We start from the raw sequence: 21,591 nt of genomic DNA on the forward strand, positions 1-21,591 counted from the left end.
TCAGGGTTAACTAACTCAAGGTTTTTACTAAACCTGCTTTGTGAAACGGACCCCCTATCTGTCTCCACCCTTTTCCTGAATCTGAACCAACTGTGGTAAAAATGAGATGTCCTTTCCTTGTCAATCTAATAGATAAACCAAAAGTAATTATAGCAGCCTCACGTTGGGAGAGGATTTTGATACTTAGTAGAAAATTACAGTTTTCCTTACAAGCATATACATTTTCAACATATTATGTCCACGATATAAAAAAAATATAGCCACTGATCTTGACTCTGTTTAATATGTGAAATATGATTTAAACCATATGCTTTAGGGTACAAAACAATATTATTATACAGCGCAGGCTACATTGTTTCAACTCCCATGTTTCACATAGTAGCAGAATGTAAAAATAGTAATTTCCATATAGGTGTAATCCCACAGGCAAAAGAACAGGGCTGCATCTGAAAATTAAACATAATAATAATGAGCAAATAGGTAGAATAAGGCTGATGTCATCAGCGGGGTTGTTCACACTATCCACATACCTCCAATTGCTCACCTCCGTAAGACCCTGAATCTCTGCCACACGTGTTCCCACGAAGACCTTATAGTGACAAGATTCCGTCTTGATCCAGTGTAGAACTGTAGTGGAGTCAGACCAGAGGGTGATCTTTCTGATGGGTAAGGTGAGCTCGGTGTGAAGGACACTGGCTAGTTGAGCTCCGGTGAGCACAGCACTCAGCTCTAGCCGTGGCATGGACAGCTGCTTCTTTGGCGCCACACGGGACCTGGCCAGGACGAAGGAGACATGAACTTCCTTCTGAGCGTCTTCTGTTCGTAGGTACGCAACAGACCCGTAAGCCCTCTCAGAAGCGTCGCAGAAGATGTGCAGATCTCTGCTGGATGTCGGTGAGTCTGTAGACTCTGGTGCATAACATCGGGGGATTTCCATCTGGATGAGGTCTGGAATCTCACGTTCCCAGGCAAGCCATCTGTCCCGGAGGCTCTGTGGCTGGATCGGGTCGTCCCAGCCGATTTGTTCCTTCCAGAGATCCTGAACTAGAATCTTGGCTCTGGTGGTAAATGGTACAATATAACCTAGCGGGTCATATTGACAGGCCAGTACCTTGTAGACGTTCCTCAATGTAGGTTCAGTTCTCTCCACTGGTCTATGTTTGTACTTCAGGGAGTCACGGAGGCAATCCCATCGTAGTCCAAGGGTTGGCTCCTGAAGATCCATGCTGGATTGGGAAAGCCATAGCTCACTGCTCTCGGATCTGACGTTGGATGGAAGATGTTCAATGACTGCAGGGACGTTGCTAGCCCACTGGCGTATCTCGAAGCCCCCGGTGTGGAGTAGCTGGCGCAGACCATCGACAAGATCCTTCGCTTCCTCCATTGAGTGGACGCTGTGTAGACAGTTGTCCACGTAGAACGACTGCTCAACACAATCAACAAGATGGCTGTTGGACTCACTCGTGTCCTGGACGTGCCGCTGCAGGGCGTAGATGGCACAGCAAGGACTGCACGTAGTGCCAAATGGCAGGACTTGCCATTCGTAGACCTTTGGCTCTTCGGTCCTCTTCATATCCCGCCACACTGCAAAAATGTAATTTCAAGAAAGTAAAAAAAGCCTTGTATCAAGAAAATAAGTCTTATTTTTTGTCCAAAAAGAGATTAGAAAAAATATCTCATTTTAAGAAAGTATGCCTTACTTTTTCTTGATAAGATATTCCAGCTAATTTTGAGCTAGAATGAACCAGAAAAAGAGTATAAAAATGTTTTACGATCAAACCCAGCGGGGCACCAAGATTATTTGCCTTATTTTAAGAGTAAGACCATTTGCACAACATCTCAATTCAAGAATGCCATGAAACAAGGACAAAAGTTTTTATTATTAATATTTTCATTTTCATTACAGGACAGTTGCTTGGTGAGATTGAAAACCATATGGGATATTATGCTGCAAACCAGCTGCAACATGATGTTTAGTTGCTATGCTGCTACAATAACTGATGTATTATTATTTTGATAGTGAGGTTCAAATCAAAACTGGCTTTTCAATCTGTTTGATTATGATGGATCTGGAATGCAGAAGTGCCCTTTTTTTTTTGGATGTTGAATTGAGCAATGCAAAGTTAATAAAAAAAATTAACTGGGGCGGTCGGTGGCGCAGTGGATAAGGCAGCCGCCCCATGTACGGAGGCTCAGCCGGTGGCGCAGTGGATAAGGCAGCCGCCCCATATACGGAGGCTCAGCCTCTACGCGGAGATCAGTGGTTCGACTCCCGGCCCGGCAATCTCCTTCGCGCATGTCTTCCCCCTCTATCTCCCCTTTCCACACTGTCTGTCAAGTATCTTGATTTAAGACATCACTTTTATATTTGTTATGCTGTTTTAAGAAATGATGTCTTATTTTAACTACTTTTATGCTCATTATCAATCCCAGATTAAGGTGTAATTTCTTAAATTAGTAAAGAGACTTAAATTCTAATTTTGAGTAATTTAATCTTGAATTAGTGTTTTTTTCATTGCTTGTTTTAGAAGAATTTGGATTAGTTTAAGATTTTCTGTCTAGTTTAAAGTCTAATTTTCGTTTTTCGGAGCTAAGAAATTTGGGCTTATTTAAGAATTGCTTGTCAAGCAAAAAAAGCTTACCCCATTGGCAGATTTTTTTGCTTGATACAAGATAATTTGATTGAATATGAGAATATTTTACTTCTTTCTAGAAGGGCTGTTTTTGCAGTGCAGATGAAGCGCAGAACTGGTTGGTCAGCTGGCAGAAGGCGTATCTGGTGAAACATACCTTTGATATCACCACTCACTGCCACCGGGTACTGCCGAAACCGAATGAGGACCCCTAGCAGCGATGGGCCTAGGGCAGGTCCAGGGAGGAGAAGGTCATTGAGAGACTTTCCCCCATACTGAAAGGAGCAGTTAAAGACAATCCTGTCTTTGTTGTTGTGCTGCACCATATGGTGAGGTATAAACCAAGATTCTGGAGTTGATGTTACTGCCCCAGGTGGTACCACTGCTACGTAGCCCATCTGCTCTAGTTTCTTGATCTCTTGACAATAGACCTCTGCGCGCTGTGGGTCTTTGGCAAGTCTCCTCTCAGTGCTGCGAAGACTTGGCAGCACTGCTTCCAGAGGTGCTTGGAGGGTGGCGGAGTTGACTCGGCAAAGCAGCGGTGTAGCGTATCTTTGGACCCCGTCAACATTGACTCTGGCAGTGGATGTCTGGAGCAGGTTTAAGGCTTGCTGATCTTGCTTCGATCGGGTCACCTCCTTCTCGCTTGTATAAGGCAGTGTATCAATCTGCCACAGACGTTCAACATTCTTAAAGAGCTCAGAGGTAGGTGAGACTGTTGCTGTAAATAAGCACTGCTGATTGGATGCAGGAATTTGGTCGGTACTGGTGGGACCTTGAAGTGACCAGCCGAGCTTGGTGTGGACTGCGATGGGTCCCCCTGACGGGCCGAACTGCACCGGCTCTATGGGTGTCAGGAGATGAGGCATGTCGGATCCAATGAGCAGTAGGGGTTGAGCGTGGTCTACAGGAGGCAAAGGTAGGTTGCTGAGGTGCTTGTATCTCTGTTGGAGAGTTCTCACTGGATAAGAATGTTCAGAGAGTCCCAGGTTGTCAGCAGTGAATGCCTGATGTATGTGATACTTCTCTTCAGGTTTGGGCAGGGAAGACACGTAGAAGGCACCATGAAGCTGCACTACCTCTTGGTGAACAGTTCGGAGAGTTAGTGTTTCAGGCTGTGTGGTGAGGTTCAGGCGTCGCACAGCGCGTGGTAAGATGATGCTTCGCTCCGAGCCGTCGTCTAGTACTGCATAAGTCTCCAGTACTCTGTCCTGATTATGAAGTAAGACTTTCACAACCTTCAACATCACCTTGGGAGATCTGTTTGGTCTATCCAGGTACACCTTTGCAGTCGGAGCAGTCACCATGAGCACGCTCTTTTGGGTTTGCTGGACTGCATCGTGCAGTACTGTTAGATGTTGCTCTTTGCAGATGTTGCACGGTCGCTTGAGGGTGCAAACCTCAGGCTTGTGAGATCGTCCGCACTTCCAACACCGCTGTCCATCCATTATCCACCTCACAATCTGGTTCGTGTTCAGTTTCTTGAACTCTATGCAAGCGTTCAGGAAATGTTCTTTATTGTCACAGTGGGGACAGTATGGCTTGGGTTTGACTGAGGACTTTGGACCTTTGGAACCTTGATCGCCACTGGTAGTGAAGAGGAATGCTGTGGACTTCTCCTTCCATTTGTTGAAGGGACGTTGGTCATTCTTCAGTGGCTTTGGTGCTTCATGGTTATAAAGTAAAGCTGCTCGACCTGCTATGCGCTTAGCTTGGGATTTCATCTGTAGCCAGGAACTCAGATCAGGTAGGGTGTAAGTTTGGTCAGTACCTGTACGAAGAATACCTTGGGTCAGGCAGTATTCCACAAACCCATCACGATAGCTCGGCGGCATCTTGCTCAGTAGTCGGTCGACATGAGATCCACATCGTAGTTCGTAGCCGTTCTGTCCCTCCAGAGTCCTAAGCATGCCTACCAGTGATTGGATGGATAAGGCGAATGCATCAAAGGCTTCAGAGTCACCAAACTTGAGGGCTGGAGTGTTTAGGATGGCACCCAGTTCACTTTGGACGAGCTGATGAGGTTGACCGTACTTGTCCTGTAGAGCTTGCATGGCTGTTGTATATGGCCTTGGATCATGCATGTAGGCTTTGGCTAGTTGGAGTGCACTCTGTAACTTCAGGTGTCCAAGGAGCACTTGATATTTATACTGCTCATTCAGGTGCAGATGGCTGTTGAGCAGGTTGTCTAGCGCCATCTTCAATAAGGCAAAGTCACTTTCTTTGCCACTCTCAAAGCAGGGAATCATAGGTTTGGGGATGCCGTAGGATGTGGCGATGAATGGGGACACATCAGCTGTATGTGGCTGTTGTGGACTGGATTGAGGCAAGGCTGAAGCGGAACGCGAGTCTGCCTGGGCAGGGTAGGTGAAGGCTGGCTTGGGAAAGTGATATTGCGCTGGATGAGCTGAATATGGAGTAGGGGCCAGGTTGTAGTTCACAGGCGATAAACTAGAAGGCAAGGATGCGGGAGGAAGAGCAGACTGTAACAGTGGGGGAAGAGATGGATATTGCGCAGGAGGCGGAGCCACAATCGCTGGAGGCGGATACACGGGAGGCGGAGCCGCGAGGAGCGCTGGAGGCGGAGCCACATATTGGTTAGCTGAAGATGGAGCCATACTCATTGGAGGTGAAGGCACAGGGTTACTTGCCTTGCTATGATTTGACGGACATGGTGAGGATCTGGCGCTACCAGGATCCTGTGTTTTGTCTTTGAGGAGAGAGGTAACCATCTTAGCTATCTCCAACTCGTTTACTCTCTTCTTTAGCTGTCGTCGGCTCTCCATCTGTCTGGTTAGCGACTCTTGTGTTCTAATGGCTTCCTCTTGTAGCTGTTGGGCTTCTCTGGCTTGAGTTTGAAGTCGCTGACGCTCATAGTCAATTTGTTGATCCTCCTCTATGTGCTGCTGTAATTCCTCAAGCTCCATTTCCTTCACTCGCTCTTCAAGCTGGGCTGTTTCTAGCTCTGAGAGAATGTTAGAGGGGAGTCTGCTCATGGATGAGCGAGATGACCGTGTGGACCTGGAGTTGGAGCTCCTCCGAGAGAAGTGTGTTTTTTGGCTATGTGAACTCTGGGTGGAGGGAGCCTGTTGTGTGGTGTGGGTTTGTCCCTCTGAAGGGGGAGTTGCAACCACATAGTCACTCAGGTACGCTGGGGTGTGTCGCTCTCTCTGCGAAGCACGTTGGGGTGCAGGCATAGTCTGGGCATCTGTAGGATCCATACCTTGGTTGTTACTCTAATCCGGCTCGAAGGACCATGAAATGGAGAGAAGTGATGTCTCCCGGAATTTAACCGGTTTAGAGCGGCAAGGTGTAGGGTTGGTGTTCCCGGACAGCATGACTTAGCTTATTAGCTTTAACAACACACCAGCATAATAAGATAGCTTATTCAGAACTAAACAATGCACATTAACAATATTAGCATCCAACAGCATAACATCATTACGCTCACCTTTTGGCATTTACACACGGCAATTAAACAGAGAGGTACAGGTGAATGATGGGGAAGGCAAAGGCAATTGCATCTATCCACTGCTGTATCGAGAGAAAAACATTCGCCGCACAGCAGTGCACACGCAGGGACGGAGTGTTCAATAGCGTCAGAACGGCTATGGTGCATTCAAGAGCATGGGACATATGCAAACTAACCGATAAACAAGTCATTACTGAATGGAACACAGTTCAATAACAAGTTAACAAACATTAACAGCATGGGCTTTCTAACAAGGCATGTGGTTTTAATTTTATTTGACATATTAAACAGAGTAAATATATGCAGCTATTTCAACACAGAAATGTTCTTAAACATTTCAGAAAACTCCCGAAAAAGCAAGACTGGTTTCTCGAAACAAATGTCACAACAAGGGCCGTTAACCGATGTGAGATAAGGGAGTTGGTAAATGCAATTCTATGACTAGAACGTTTGAACACCATCTCGCCGTTATGGTCAAAGTTGGCACATAGAATGATAGGTCTAAACAAATGAAACATGAACTGTAAACATTTCTCTGTACAAATCATTTTTGGTAGAGTTGAAAGGAACTTTGATCCACACATACAATGCAAACCTATCAAGCTAGCCCAAACAAGTTTGGTAACTTAGTAAGCATTTTGTCCTTGGTGATGCGGGCAGATTAATGAGCAAACATATTTCCGTCTGACTGCGTGAGTGCAGTAGTTAAGTCCATTACAATGACAATGTTAATTTTTAGCATTTTTGTAACTTCTCTCTCCTTCGGCGTAGAACGACGGGAAGTTCGCCAGTCTGCTTATAATTCCTCAATGGTTATTATGGATGGTTTTAAACTAATGTTGAACCCATATCTCATCCTTTTCTTGAATTGGTCAAAATGTGAGCATGATTTCCTGCAGAGTTCATGTGACCTCTCTCTGCATGCCAGCAGACCAGGTCATTAGTTTATGACTCCCAAGAGGGGAGGAAGGGGTCTTCACCATGCCTTGGGAGCAAATGGTGAGGAAGAGATATGGGGCCCTAGTTTCGTAGACCAGGCGCAGTCAGCTTTCAGCGCACCTGCGCCGCGCCGACGGGGTGTGTCCGCCTGGACTTTGCAAGTTTCGTGCACCGCGCAGGCTCGCGCAGGCTCGCGCAGCTCGCGCAGGCACACCTCCCGTCTCGCCCACCGGCGCAAGTGGGAAAGAGGGAGGAGAAGAAGGCGTGAGTGGGAGACGAGGAGGAGACGAGGCGTGGACTGGGATTAATACAGCCGATTCAGATCTTCACCAATCAAATGAGCTCCTCTCCTCACCTTTAATGCGTTAGGGGAGGTTCAGTGCAAGTTCCGTCACTTGACAACCCGATGACAGAAGCAGCGCCGCCGCTCCCACCACGCGCATCACACGCTGTGCGCGCGTATCATAATAATAACAATGCCCATATTATAAAAAACAGGAGAGAGAGAGGGAGATGTTTTGGTCCGAGAGGCTGAGTTTCCGTTACGCGTGCCATCCGCCTTTGATCTGACGTCAGATGTGACGGGACAATCTATATAGATATAAATTCACGTGTTGATTCAATTAGTTGCATTAAATAGTGTTTGTTGTGATTATTTATTGCATTTAAATGTGCCTGGAACTGTGGAAACCTGCCTGTGAGGTCTCGGTGACGTGTGAGCACTGCGCGCCGTCAGCCAAACTTCCACTCCGCCAGCTGTGATTCGCATTGAATGAATGGACTTTATTTACGCCTTGCGCCTTGCGCCGAAAGTAGACCAGGTTGGAGCTGGCGAGCTTTCAGCGCAGTCTCGGCGAGGCTTTTTGCCACGAAACTTCCGCTACGCCAAGCTGAATCTGTGACGCCTCCCCCTGCTGCGCCGCCACACCCATCTTGGCGCAGGCGATCCACCAAACTGCCAAACTGACGGTGCGCAAGGCTGCGCTGGTCGAAACTTGCATTGCGCCGGCTCCGCCACCCTGCGCCGCCCTGCACTGCGCCACGAAACTAGGGCCCATGGTGTTATCCTTTATACTTCAATCGAGGCTCTCTGTCAAACAAAGGTGATAATCAGTTTCCAGATGTGTTTAGGTGCCTCAAAGTCTGGTGACTCTGAAGGTCTGGTCCTCCTCGTTCGGGGGTGCGTGGATAACTTGTAGATGCTCTGATTTAAGGGTTTGTAAATACTCTAACCGAGCCATAAAGCGGCCTCCATTTCCTCCAGGTCGGTCCAGTGCCCTGAAGGAGAATGTTTACTCATCTGCTGCGAGGGGACCTTTGTCTGTATATCTTTTAAAGGTGAATAGTTCATCTTTCGTTCGTTGAGAAGTCATGAAGAAGAAATGATAAAGATAAATTCCTTTTCAGTCCTTGGAGTTCTTTTCAATCAGATTATATGTAGTGCCTCTCACTCCCTTAAACCCAAGTTATGCTTCCGCGTTGACACAACGCAAGGGGGCTAAAGCCTCTGTTATGCTTCCGCGTAGTGATCACGAAATGGCCACGCAGTTGCTTGGACGCAGTCGTGAGACCGTGACGGTTCTGACTGACCGACCGACCCTCTTGTGACATATATCGTCTTTAGCCTCGTTTTAGTCTATTTGTTTACCTTCCGTCTTGAAACAGCCACAATTTTCCAGAACTTGGTGTTTTTTTTCTTTGTGCAAAGGCGACAAGATGCAAACAATAAAACAAGGTGCAAACAATCAAAGTATTAAAAGTTTAAATGGCGGTGTTTATGAGTGGAAACCGGAAAAGCGGTCTCCAGCAGATGTAGTTAGCGGACAAATCACAGCCAATGCCGGAGTATTGGTGCTGCGTCGCCTCGACGCACGTCTAGAATTTTTGGGAGGTGCACGTCAGGCCCTTGAGGTGGACTAAGCATAACCGAGGCTTTAGTGTTGCCAATCATCAGCAGGGCTGTGTGCACACAGAACTTGAGGGGAAAGTTGAGATGGAAGTAAAGATTGTGTAAATGGAAATCTAAAGACTGAAGAACCGGACTGCAGGAAGTGAACCCCAAAGTACCACTACGAGAACGCACGTATCGCTCACCTCCGGGCGAGGCTGACGGTGAGTGGTATCGTCAACCATGGGGCAGGGAAGGTCCTACTGGAATTTATGATGAATTGTTCAAAGATGTGTATGTGAGTATTTGTGTCCTTGTTCAAGGAAACTAACAGTTCTGTTGGTTTCACACACACTAAGTGGAGTTTACTAACCTGGGGCTCGTTTCACAAAGCAGGTTCAACAAACTTTTCAGTTTCAGAACAGCGGTTTTGAATTAGTTCAGTCAACTCTGAGTATGTAAACTCTGAGTTACGCGCGTGCCTGCCGACTCTATAAAGCCATCATCAATGGAGCTCCGATACTACGATCCACCATGGCAACGGGGAAAGCGTCATTAGATATTACTGAGTGTTTATGTAGAAAACGAGCTCATCCTGAGAAAGCGGAGCAACGTAACTGCAGCAAAGTAATGATAGTTGGCGTGGCAAACAATTACTGCCCGATCTAATATGTATAACTGAATGAAACAGTCTATTGATCTAAAGGTAATAACTCTTTATTTTCAAACTTGAACAGCGACACTGTGGTGTAATGGTTAGCAACGCCGCCCATGGCGTAGGCGACAAGGGTTCAAATCCTGTAGTACACAAAGTAGCGCACTAAATGAATTATCATTTTCATTGGGTGTAATCCCCCCAGGCACAGAAAGAAAGTGGCGTCAGTTGAAAATTAAGCATAAGAATATGGCGCAAATACGTTGACTAAGGCATATGATTTTAATCATATTTCACATATTAAACAGTAAATATAAGCAGGTATTTCAACACAGAAATGTACTTAAACATTTCATAAATCTCCCGTTCGCAAAAACACTACCTCTGCAAAGAATCTGGTTGCGGATTATGTCCGCGATATGAAATGTTGAAAATGTCGGAGAATATTGTTTAGATAATATCTAATGTGATTGGAAGGAAAGTTAATCAAAATTGTCTCCCAACGCAAAGCTGCTAGAATCACTTTTATTTCCGTATCGATTAGGTTGGAAAGGATGGCACATTTTTTTCAGAGTTGGTTCAGATTCCGGAAAAAGGCGGAGACATGTAGGGAGAAAATCACGGTTTGTTGAAGCAAACCTGCTAGCGAGCAGGTAAGGTTCACGGAGTATGTTTACCCGGGTAACTGACTCAGATTTATGCTGAACTGGCTTTGTGAAACCGAAAAACCAGATTTTCCCTCATTTCAGGGTTAGCTAACTCAAGGTTTTCACTAAACCTGCTTTGTGAAACGGACCCCTGCTCCAGGCTGAACCACGCCACACCTCCACCATTGATTTTTGTTGTTAGATTGTTAGATATCTCAACCTCATGGAACCAGAGGTGGTAAGTAACAGAGTGCAAATACTTTGTTACTTTACTGAAGTAGAATTCCATGTATCTTTACTCTACTTGAGTATTTATTTTTCTGACAACTTTTTAGATTTACTCCCTACATTTTAAAACAAATCTGTACTTTCTACTTATTACATTTCCGAAACAGACTTGTTACTTTTGTTTTAATGCATTTAAGGGGAATTATCAATTTTTCTTTTTTAAGCTCTAGTCTACGATTTGAAAGGTTTGAAAAAAGCTTTAATATGACACAAGATTTATTCGTTAACGTTGCAAAAAAAAAACAGCCAGTCTAAATCTCCTCCATAGGGATATTTTTTACAGTTTACTTTATACTTAGAGTACATTTTTTTCTTTCAAAGTACACATACATCGTCTTTTTAGTACAAATATCGGTACTTCTACTTAAGTATAAAATGTCTGTACTTTTGACACATCTGCTTAAACCAGTTTGGATATCTCAATGTGGTCAAACTAGATTAGCAGTAGGCTACTTTTCTTCATCCATTAGGGGATGTGATCAGCAACGCAGCCCTCTGATTCGTTGACAGATGCAATGCATCACTGGATGGATCGTAACAGCAACTCAGAGTACATTCATTGTTAGATTATAAGGTCGCGAGGTAAAACAGACACTGTTGTTCCGTACTGGATTACAAATCTTCTGAAAGGGATACAATCACACTAGAACCATTGTTGGAAAGCTACAACGGTGACAAAGCAGAGGCAATTTAAAGTGAGTGTATACAGTAATTGCTTTTAAAGTTTATTTTCATGTTGTAAAGGACATTGCTAAACATAACACTTAAAAAAAACAAATACATCTTCTATACAATTACACTTCTTTAAAAGTAACAGAGTGCAAATACTTTGTTTCTTTACTGAAGTAGAATTTCCATGTATCTCTACTCTACTTGAGTATTAATTTTTCTGACCACTTTTAAGTTTTACTCCCTACATTTTGAAACAAATCTGTACTTTCTATTTCTTACATTTTCGAAACAGACTTGTTAGTTTCGTTTTACTGCATTTGAGGGGAATTATCAATTTTTCTTTCTTAATATGACGCGAGATTCATTCGTTAACGTAGCAAAAAAAACAGCCAGTCAAAATTTCCTTCATAGGGATACTTTTTCCATTTCACTTTAAACTACTTTACTCAGATGAGGACCTAACACTTGTTCTATTTTTAACTCTTACTTTATCGGCAATGATACGTTGGGGTTTCTTTGTTTCCTTCTTTTGACAAATGTACTTGTCTGATTCGTTGACAGATGCAATGCATCACTGGATGGATCGTAACAGCAACTCAGAGTACATTCATTGTTAGATTATAAGGTCGCGAGGTAAAACAGACACTGTTGTTCCGTACTGGATTACAAATCTTCTGAAAGGGATACAATCACACTAGAACCATTGTTGGAAAGCTACAACGGTGACAAAGCAGAGGCAATTTAAAGTGAGTGTATACAGTAATTGCTTTTAAAGTTTATTTTCATGTTGTAAAGGACATTGCTAAACATAACACTTAAAAAAACAAATACATCTTCTATACAATTACACTTCTTTAAAAGTAACAGAGTGCAAATACTTTGTTTCTTTACTGAAGTAGAATTTCCATGTATCTCTACTCTACTTGAGTATTAATTTTTCTGACCACTTTTAAGTTTTACTCCCTACATTTTGAAACAAATCTGTACTTTCTATTTCTTACATTTTCGAAACAGACTTGTTAGTTTCGTTTTACTGCATTTGAGGGGAATTATCAATTTTTCTTTCTTAATATGACGCGAGATTCATTCGTTAACGTAGCAAAAAAAACAGCCAGTCAAAATTTCCTTCATAGGGATACTTTTTCCATTTCACTTTAAACTACTTTACTCAGATGAGGACCTAACACTTGTTCTATTTTTAACTCTTACTTTATCGGCAATGATACGTTGGGGTTTCTTTGTTTCCTTCTTTTGACAAATGTACTTGTCTGATTCGTTGACAGATGCAATGCATCACTGGATGGATCGTAACAGCAACTCAGAGTACATTTGTTAGATTATAAGGTCTAGAGGTAAAACAGACACTGTTGTTCCTTACTGGATTACAAATCTTCTGAAAGGGATACAATCACACTAGAACCATTGTTGGAAAGCTACAACGGTGACAAAGCAGAGGCAATTTAAAGTGAGTGTATACAGTAATTGATTTTAAAGTATTTTCATGTTAGGACATTGCTGAACATAGCACGCCTCCTCAGGTAAATAGTTTTAAAACTACTGATAGCAAAGTCATTCAGTCACATTTGTCTTTGCGCTGGACTCTGCGAGGGCCTGGGGTGTGTTTCAGAAAGCAGGTTTTGAACTCGGTCAGCAAGTGAGTGAGTCGTGAGCGGCGGTTCATACGACCAGTTGTTACTTCGGTCTGATTTGTGGTTCATAGGACTGGTTGTTACTTCGATTTAGGCACAAGACCATTCATTGCCCTTTAGACCTATAACAGGATCCTTTTACAAACAGGGAGCCAGTGCAGTGATTTAAGGACAGGTGTGACATGGACCATTTACCTGGTGTTGATCAGCAGCATTCTAGATGAGCTCCAGTAGCCTGATTGGAATCTTTCAAACAAAAGCAGCCCGAGAATGGAGCCTTGGGGAACCCCACATGTAATCTTTGTTCACTCAGATCAATGATTACCAGAGAAAACAAATTTGTCCCGATATAAGTAAGATCTAAACCCATTTAGCACAGTATATGATATTCTTTATTAGCACTAACCCCTTGAGATGTCTTGTTTTCGAGGTACAGTACCAGAAAGTACCACCATAACCATTTTTCTTTTGATGTTCTTTATATATGTAACTGCTTTGTATGTAAATGCTTGTCTCTTTGAAGATGTCATAATCACATTTCTCATTTGTATTTATTTTTGTTTGTCTTGGCAGGTAGACTGACAACTGTGTGTGTGTGTGTGTGTGTGTGTGTGTGTGTGTGTGTGTGTGTGTGTGTGTGTATGTGTGTGTGTGTGTGTGTGTGTGTGTGTGTGTGTGTGGTGAGAGATCATGCCGCATTGCCTTAAAAGCTTGAAGGCACAACACTGCCTCACCCTTTTTACCAGTCTGTTGGAATGTCTATGTTTCGCCGGAATCGTGTTGGGATGGGCTTCACTTGCTTTTGTCCTGAAGACCAAGGGCTACTTCAGTTCTCTGTGTGTCAACACCACAGTCAATGCAACACATGTCTTAGGTCAGTTTCATTTTTGCCTTTACTACTTAAAATTCAAAGCATCTGGATTTCACCCGTCTAACGAGTTACAGCCAGAGAGGCTTCTATAAAGAGTTGTATTTCATTACATTACTATACTGTATATGCAGGGGTCTCTCTTAATTGTCACTAGTTTAACCATATATTTCACCATATTGGCTAAATCTTTCTGTTTTACGTGTCTACAGATTGCAAAGGGCAGGACGAACAATTCTCTCTTATTTTCACCATCGCCTCCTTTGTTTTAATCTTCATGACGCTGCCTAACGGTGTCCTCTTTGATCGGTTTGGTACTAGAGTGACACGGCTGTTTGGAATGTAAGTTCAACAACACCTTAATTATAAATTAGATCAATGGATTTAACACCTTATGGTATATCTTTTACATATTTTTTACATTTCAAACTTCAAAGATTTACCTTTTATTAATGTATTAATGTTTATTAACTTTATTGGGATGTTAAAATCACATAATGAATGGATGATGTGGATACAAACACACAGAAACTACCACAAGTGTATATCAGCTGGATAGTACAGTGGTTATGATCACTGACTTGAACACGGGAGACCGGGGTTCGAATCCTGGTCAGGACAAGAAGAAAAAAAGGAAAAAAAAAAACCATCATCCAGTAAGTGTCCTTAGGCAAGACCCCTCATGATATACCTGCCTACCTCAGGCATGAGTGAACACAAAAATGTTCGCAGACGTCACCCTGGTCAACAAGGGCTGCGTCAGTTGCTAGGGGACCAGGGCAAACTGATGAGAAATAGGCTACTGGAACGAAACACAGATGGACGAGGGTAGAAAATACGGAGTTGTTGGAATGCCCTTAGAGAGGGGTTACATGCAGCGGATACCTCGAAACCCACAATCACAAAGAAGCAGCTGTTAGCCCAGTGTTCCAACATCCGTAACCGAAATCTACTATCACGATTAGAGATTAATGAAATACAACAATGATGCTGCGGCAAGGGGGAGCCAGGACGACAGGTCAGCGGGGGGATGTCACCATCATCCCCCCAACCAGCGATTGGGCACCAAGCCCCAGCTCTGAACACAAGAGCTGCTGACCAGAAGGAAGATCGTGACCAACTAGAAACCTGGAGCCCCCGACGAATACCGAAGCTGAGTTGAAGGCAATCCCCACAGGAACCATCACTGAGACCAACAAGCAACAGTAATCATAGAGATGCTTGGGTACAAGGTGGGCTCGGGACATAACAAACAGTGCCCACCATGGAAGAGACAGTTAGAGGCCAAGATAAAGGCAACACGGAGAGAAGTTAGCCAGCTCGCTTGGCTGAAGAAGCTAACTGCACTCCATGAACACCTAGTAGCACAGATGAACCAGCTGCTGAGGGTCCCGTCCCATCCAACTACCAGCCAATTACCTGTCTCTGCACAACATGGAAGGCCCTGTCAGGCATCATTGTGGCAAAGATGAGTAAGCATATAGCTCAATACATGAGCGAGGCACAGAAAGGAATTGGCAGTGGTTGATAGAACAGTCGCCCGAGACTGTAAGAAGAGACAAACCAACCTGTGCACTTCCTGGATTGACTACAAGAAAGCGACTCAATGCCGCACACATGGATACTGGAATGTCTGGAACTGTATAAGATCAACAGGAACCTAAGGGCCTTCATCCAGAACTCGGTGGAAATGTGGAAGACAACCCTAGAGAGCAATTCAAAGCGGATTGCCCAAGTCAACATCAAGTGTGGCATATACCAGGGAGATGCACTATCACCACTGCTGTTCTGCATAGGCCTGAACCCCAGATCAGGTCAGATCATCACAAAGAGTGGCTACGGGTACTGATTCCGCTCTACATGGATGACATCAAGCTGTACGCCAGGAGCGAGCGAGAAATAGAATCACTGATCCACACCACCAGGATCTACAGCGATGACATAGGGATGTCATTCGGATTGGACAAGTGTGGCCGGATGGTCTCAAAGAGAGGCAAGATGATCAGGACTGAGGGGATCGACCTACCAGAGGGCAACATAGGTGATATCCAAGACAGCTACAAGTACCTTGGCATCCCACAGGCTAATGGAAACCATGAAGAGGCCACAAGGGAAACAATCAAGATGCTAGCTGGATCAGCGTACATGGAGAGGCACAACCAAGTGGCTGGGATAGTACACAGGAACATCTGCAACCAGTATGGAATAGAAGTACCCAAATCCCAATGGGCCATACCACAGAAGGTGACTGACAACAACAGGGCCAAGGTTCTGTGGGACTTCAGCTTCAAGACTGACAAGCAGCTCCTGGCTAACCATAGTGGTGGTGGACAAAGAGCAGAAGACAGTGGTGGTGATAGATGTGGCGATCCTAGCTGACGCCAACATCAGGAAGAAGGAACACGAGAAAATTGAGAAGTACCAAGGGTTGAAAGAGCAGCTGGAACAGATGTGGAAGGTCAATGCTAGCGTGGTCCCCGTGGTAGTGGGGGGCACTCGGGGCAGTAACCCCCAAACTGGGAGAGTGGCTCCAACAGATCCCAGGAACAACATCTGAAGCCTCAGTCCAGAAGAGTGCAGTCCTAGGAACAGCCAAGATACTGCGCAGAACCCTCAAACTCCCAGGCCTCTGGTAGATGACCCGAGCTTGAGGATGACACAGATACCACCCCACCAGGGGTGAGAAGGAGATTTATATTTATATATATATATATATATATATATATATATATATATATATATATATATATATATATATATTCTCGAAACAGCAGGAGAACTTTTTATTTCAACTTTACTTTCAAGTTTATATTGCTTAAAGTGTATAAAGGTGCTATTGACAACATTGATAACATCCAGCCACTAGATCTCAAAGTATTTTTTATTTTTATTATTCGTTTAAATCAAAATGTTATCAATATGACCTTTAATGTTAAGAATAATTTAGGCATCTCAAATTCTTTGTTTTGTTTTGTTTCCCATTCCAATGAAACGATAACAATGGAATTTCCTGTTGCCGGCAGATCCATTTTCACCATGGGTACCTTAATGGCAGCCTTCTCGTCTACAGGTGAAAAATGTTTCTTGGTCTTTCTGTTATGTGCCAATTTAATGAAGGAATACAGTCAAGATGTTACAGTGACTTAAACTACGACAGCGTATTAGGGTCATTGTAGAAAAAAAAACCGGAGGAGACACAGGGGTATAATATTCAGAGAAAAAAGTAGCAGTTACGACTTTATAAGTCATATATATACAAGAAAAGCTACTTACTTGCTGTGTACAAGTGAGTTATTTTTACCTACAATGCCCTTAATTGGCTGCCGTGTGCTACAGCATGCTTGTGTTTTTTTCCCCCCCATCAGATTTGCCCTACCTGCTGTACCCAGCTCTCTCACTCATGGCAGGTGGCGGCAACATATTTCTTTTGACCAGCATCCAGGTACTGAAACAGTCATTCAGATAAAAAAAATATATTTATCTGTGAGTCCCTAGCCTCATCTTCATATTATGAAAGAAAGCCCCAAAGAGCAGTAGACATACTTGAATCCATCCATCATCTGTTATCCTGTTAGGGGTCACAGGTAGACACTTAGATGCAACTGTTTTGATTTATTCTAATTTCTTTCCTAAAGGGAGGAAACCTGTGTAAGTCATATCGTGGCACCCTCATCTGCATTGCAACCGGGGCCACCGGGTCTTCGTCAGTGGTCTTTCTTGTGATCAAGGTGAACAACATTCACATACTGCTCTCAAAGGTTGAATTTATCCATATTCATGTTACAACGCCGATCTTGATGTCCTGCAGGTGTTAGACGAGGCTGGCATCTCTCTCTTTGCCTCCTTCCTCTTCTTGTCCGCCTGCAGCGTCATTCACCTCCTCAGGACTTTCTTCCTGCTGCCGAAAGACCGCATTCCCTTCCCACTGCCTGATGACTACACTTACGGGTACAAATCCCCCAAAAAACACACGCACATCAACATCTCATACGTGCTTCAGGGATAGATCAAGTGGCGATTGGGCTCATTATTTTCTGACTGTTCTTATTTTTTAAACATCAAACAAATTATAATGATCTGCTTCATGATAAATACATTTGGTTGCAAATATTAAAAGGCAAAGAAAGAATTGATGTACCAAAGTTTCTAGCAAAAAAAATGTCCACCTTTCTTGGAAATATCCTTAATATTCCACCATGCCCTCACTTTGTGCCTGATCCACTGTGACCTTTGACCTTTATCAGAATATCCTGTGGTAAATCAAAGACTCTGAGCTTAGAGCAACTAGCAGAAAATGATGGCGCTCAGATGCCAACTGAAGAAGTCAAAGACGTCCCTGTGAAACCAGGTTTGTTGACTGTAATTTGTCATAGAATAATTCATAGTAAGATGAAACGGAATATTATAATCATACATTCTATTTCTCTTTATATTTCCCTGTTTCCTTTTCTTCATCCACTTCCGTGTTCTCCCTCTGAATCTCTCAGAGAAGAGTTTCAGTGAGTGTTTGAAGTCCAGGTTCTTTACATTGCATGTGATTTGGTTTTCCGTGATGCAGCTCAGGCATTTCTTCTTCACCGGCACCCTCAACCCCATGCTGCAGCGGCTGACGGCAGAAGAGCCTTCACTGGGTAAACACACACCAACACTGCATCGTGTCAGTCTCAGCAAAGATGGAAGTTTGTGCAAACCTGCCTTATTGTGCTTTGTTCCCCTATTTTCTTTGTGAATGTTTTCATCATGCGTCAGTCCTGACATGACATGACCACACATAGCTGAAGGAATTATACTGGGTTGTTTGTCTATATCTCCATCCATATGGTCCGTTCTTGCCAATGTGATACCTTAAGAAAGCCTGAAGGGAATTTCATTAAATGTGACACAAACGGCCACACAAGGATGGATTCAAGGTCACTGTGGTCATGTCCATTCTGTTTGTGAGATATTCGCCATGAGCATAATGATTATACAGTAGACCTCATTTTATAAGCAGTTGGAATTGTTGATCCACTACAAAGAAAATGGCTCTTAGAAAATGTTAGCTTGATTAAAATAGAGGTTCTGTTAAACTCAAGAGACACCTGCATGTTCAGGCTGTTGCATTGCATGGAACCATTAGTTTACATTTTAATAAAATATCAAAACAACTTTGCATTGAATACAAACATGAGTCAGTTAGCTTTCATAAGTGCTTAAGTTGTAGTAAAGCGATGTGATTTTAACACATTTTTCTCACCTTCAATTCATGAATGGTAGCTCTGCAATGGTCACCAGACTCCACCTCTGTGTCCCATCTTGGCCACCCAAGTATAAATGTCCTTGATCTGACACTGGCCAGTGCTTCTATGCCAGAGAAAAACACTATATGAATACACACCCTCTAGTCTTTTGTCTCTCATCATCTCATCCTTGCTTGTGTGTCCCTGCAGTGAGCCAGTACATCAATGCTTTTGCTCTAACACAGCTGTGTAACATCGTGTGTGCTCCCTGCAATGGCCTCATCCTGGACAGAAACAAGGGCAAACCTCTGGATGCAGGTAGCATAATGATAATAGAAATGAAGCCAACAGGCCACAGACCTACTATCAGTGTGCCCCAGATCAACTCTTGGGGTCAAACTTGTCAGGGGCTTTGGCATGCAAGAGCCAATAAGGTCCCATTACTAACTGCAGTGGATAAATAACAGAATGTAAAGCATCGAACACCAACCTCATGTTTTGACAAAGAGAACTAAAACTCAGACACAGAGGCCAAAAGTTCAACAATGATTAAATGACAGGGTTAATGTGCAACATAAGAATCCAGATGATAAATAAATAAGTCCTAATCTCTAGCATTTAGTTGGAATTAAAGCCTACAAACAGTGCAGTGAATAGATGCTGTTGAGTGCTCTCTTCTCTGTGTGGACATGTCATTGATCTTTGCTCTTTAGAGGAGCAGGTGCATATTTTCATTGGTGTGTGTGTTTTTAGGAGTTAGTCAAAAGGAAGCCGACATGCAGGCATCAGTGCTTTCTCTCTTCTTGGCGGCGCTGCTGTTTCTGGTGTTCTCAATTTGTGCCACGATCCCAAACCTGCAGCTTCAGTACTTCACCTTTGTTGTCCAGATGATAAACCGTGCCTTCATCAGCAGCGGCAACGCAGCCATCATCAGTACCATGTAAGTATCAAACACATGAACAAACACATGCTCTTCATACGTAGAAACACAATTATTAATACACACTTCACATTCTTGCATAAATAACCAAGCAATCGTATATTTTACAAACACTCAACAGAGAACACTTTGGTTTATTCATTAACTCGGTTGATAGTTATTGTGTATTGATCCCTCTATAACAAAAATGCCGAAAGCAATTTATGTGTCACAATATACATATTTATATAAATGCTAAAATTATAAAACACTAGAGAAAATAACAAAAAAGAAAAGTGAAATAACAACAAAAGCAGATAATTTACTACAAGAAATGTCATACCAAATGAAATATTTTTGGAATAAAACTTACTAACAATTACTTACACAATGAAGACACAAATAAATGACTCAATGAATTAATTAATAATGAATATGCCATTATTATCATTAAAATGGATGCATTCATTTTCACATTAACTTATTTATTTAAGATGTATTTTGAAATATTCAATTCATAAAGTATGTTTTAATTAATGTTCCCCCTTATGTATTTTGCCCAACATGTTTGCAACACACGTAGTTTCCCATCATGCCACTTTGGGAAGCTGTATGGCCTGGTCATGGCTCTTTCGGCAGTGTTTTCTCTGCTGCAGTATGCCTGCTTTGCCATGGTGGAAGAACTTCTAGATGGAGACCCTTTATATGTGAGTACACATCATTCCACCTTCTTATTCCGGTCCTTCTCATGTTATCACAATTTTAACACAAACTCTCTTCTCACCGCTTCCTCCTCTCGTGTCTGCAGGTTAACATTGCTCTGACGCTGCTAGGTCTGTTCACCTTCAGCCATCCTCTCTCTGTCTTCCTGCACTGTCGACGTCTCGCCTCCCAGCGAGCCACCACCACCTCCTCTTCTTAACCCTCAACCTACTAACATATTCAGAGAATATATTTCACAAGATTAGCCATGGACAGAAAAAGACACAGATAGAAGCACACTTAAACGCAAACACATTTCACCGAATCTTCTGACTCAAATATTCTATTTTATTTATTTTTTTTACAGAAAATGTTAGAAAATGATTTTATCAGTGTGCTCTTCAAGTTATATATGATGGGAATCATTCAGTTGTGATGATTATTATGTCAGTCTATACAATAAAACAATGATGTATCTCTGGGACATAAGCTTTGGCTTTAATGAATCTTGCAAGAGGGAGAAAAATGCACAGAGGGATGCTGGGTGAAATCTCCACAGAATGGCAAATTGTATATGTTATATACCAAAGAAGCATTACATTTGTATTTAAAAGCTGCATTCCTACCATAAGCAAACTAAGACGTGGAGAAATTACATCAGTACAATTCACAAGAACTAGTTGTCATTTGCAGTTTCTATGACAAGTGAAAACTACCAGTAGCACCTTAGACCAACCACCCCATCAATAAATACCCATTTGGCCCATATAAAAACAATGACCATCAACAGCAATCACCCTAAGGACCTTAAAGCATTGTTACAAGTAGATATAGAAACCCCTCCCCACAGTGGCCCTAACGCCATCGTACACATCTCCATCCTGGTGTGTAAAAAAAAAAAGAAAAAAAAAAAGGCTGAAGGCTTTGAAGGCTGCTGGAAGCTTTCCTGAATGACATTTGTCAAATGCAGCAGTCTGATCTACCTCCAGGAAAGGCGGTTGTCCCTTAGCAAGCGCATTAGCCCCTAGGATCAAAGGCCA

At 43.1% G+C, this 21,591-nt stretch overlaps 1 protein-coding gene across 1 annotated transcript; it reads left to right on the top strand.

Annotated features, from left to right (window-relative positions):
- Window positions 1–12,537: 12,537 nt before the first annotated feature.
- LOC311013731 (equilibrative nucleobase transporter 1-like) lies at window positions 12,538–20,771 on the top strand (the record flags this gene model as incomplete). Its single annotated transcript, XM_084009912.1, has 12 exons — window positions 12,538–12,659; window positions 13,417–13,482; window positions 13,529–13,717; window positions 17,077–17,153; window positions 17,347–17,439; window positions 17,520–17,659; window positions 17,956–18,059; window positions 18,199–18,342; window positions 19,141–19,248; window positions 19,684–19,870; window positions 20,433–20,556; window positions 20,658–20,771. The coding sequence occupies exons 3-12, from the start codon at window positions 13,534–13,536 to the stop codon at window positions 20,769–20,771; spliced, it is 1,275 nt and encodes a 424-aa protein (XP_083866038.1). The 5' UTR covers window positions 12,538–12,659; window positions 13,417–13,482; window positions 13,529–13,533.
- Between the last annotated feature and the right edge of the window lie 820 nt (window positions 20,772–21,591).

This window comes from Eutrigla gurnardus (genome assembly GCF_963514095.1).
Source record: "Eutrigla gurnardus genome assembly, chromosome: 5".
Classification (NCBI taxonomy): Eukaryota; Metazoa; Chordata; class Actinopteri; order Perciformes; family Triglidae; genus Eutrigla; species Eutrigla gurnardus.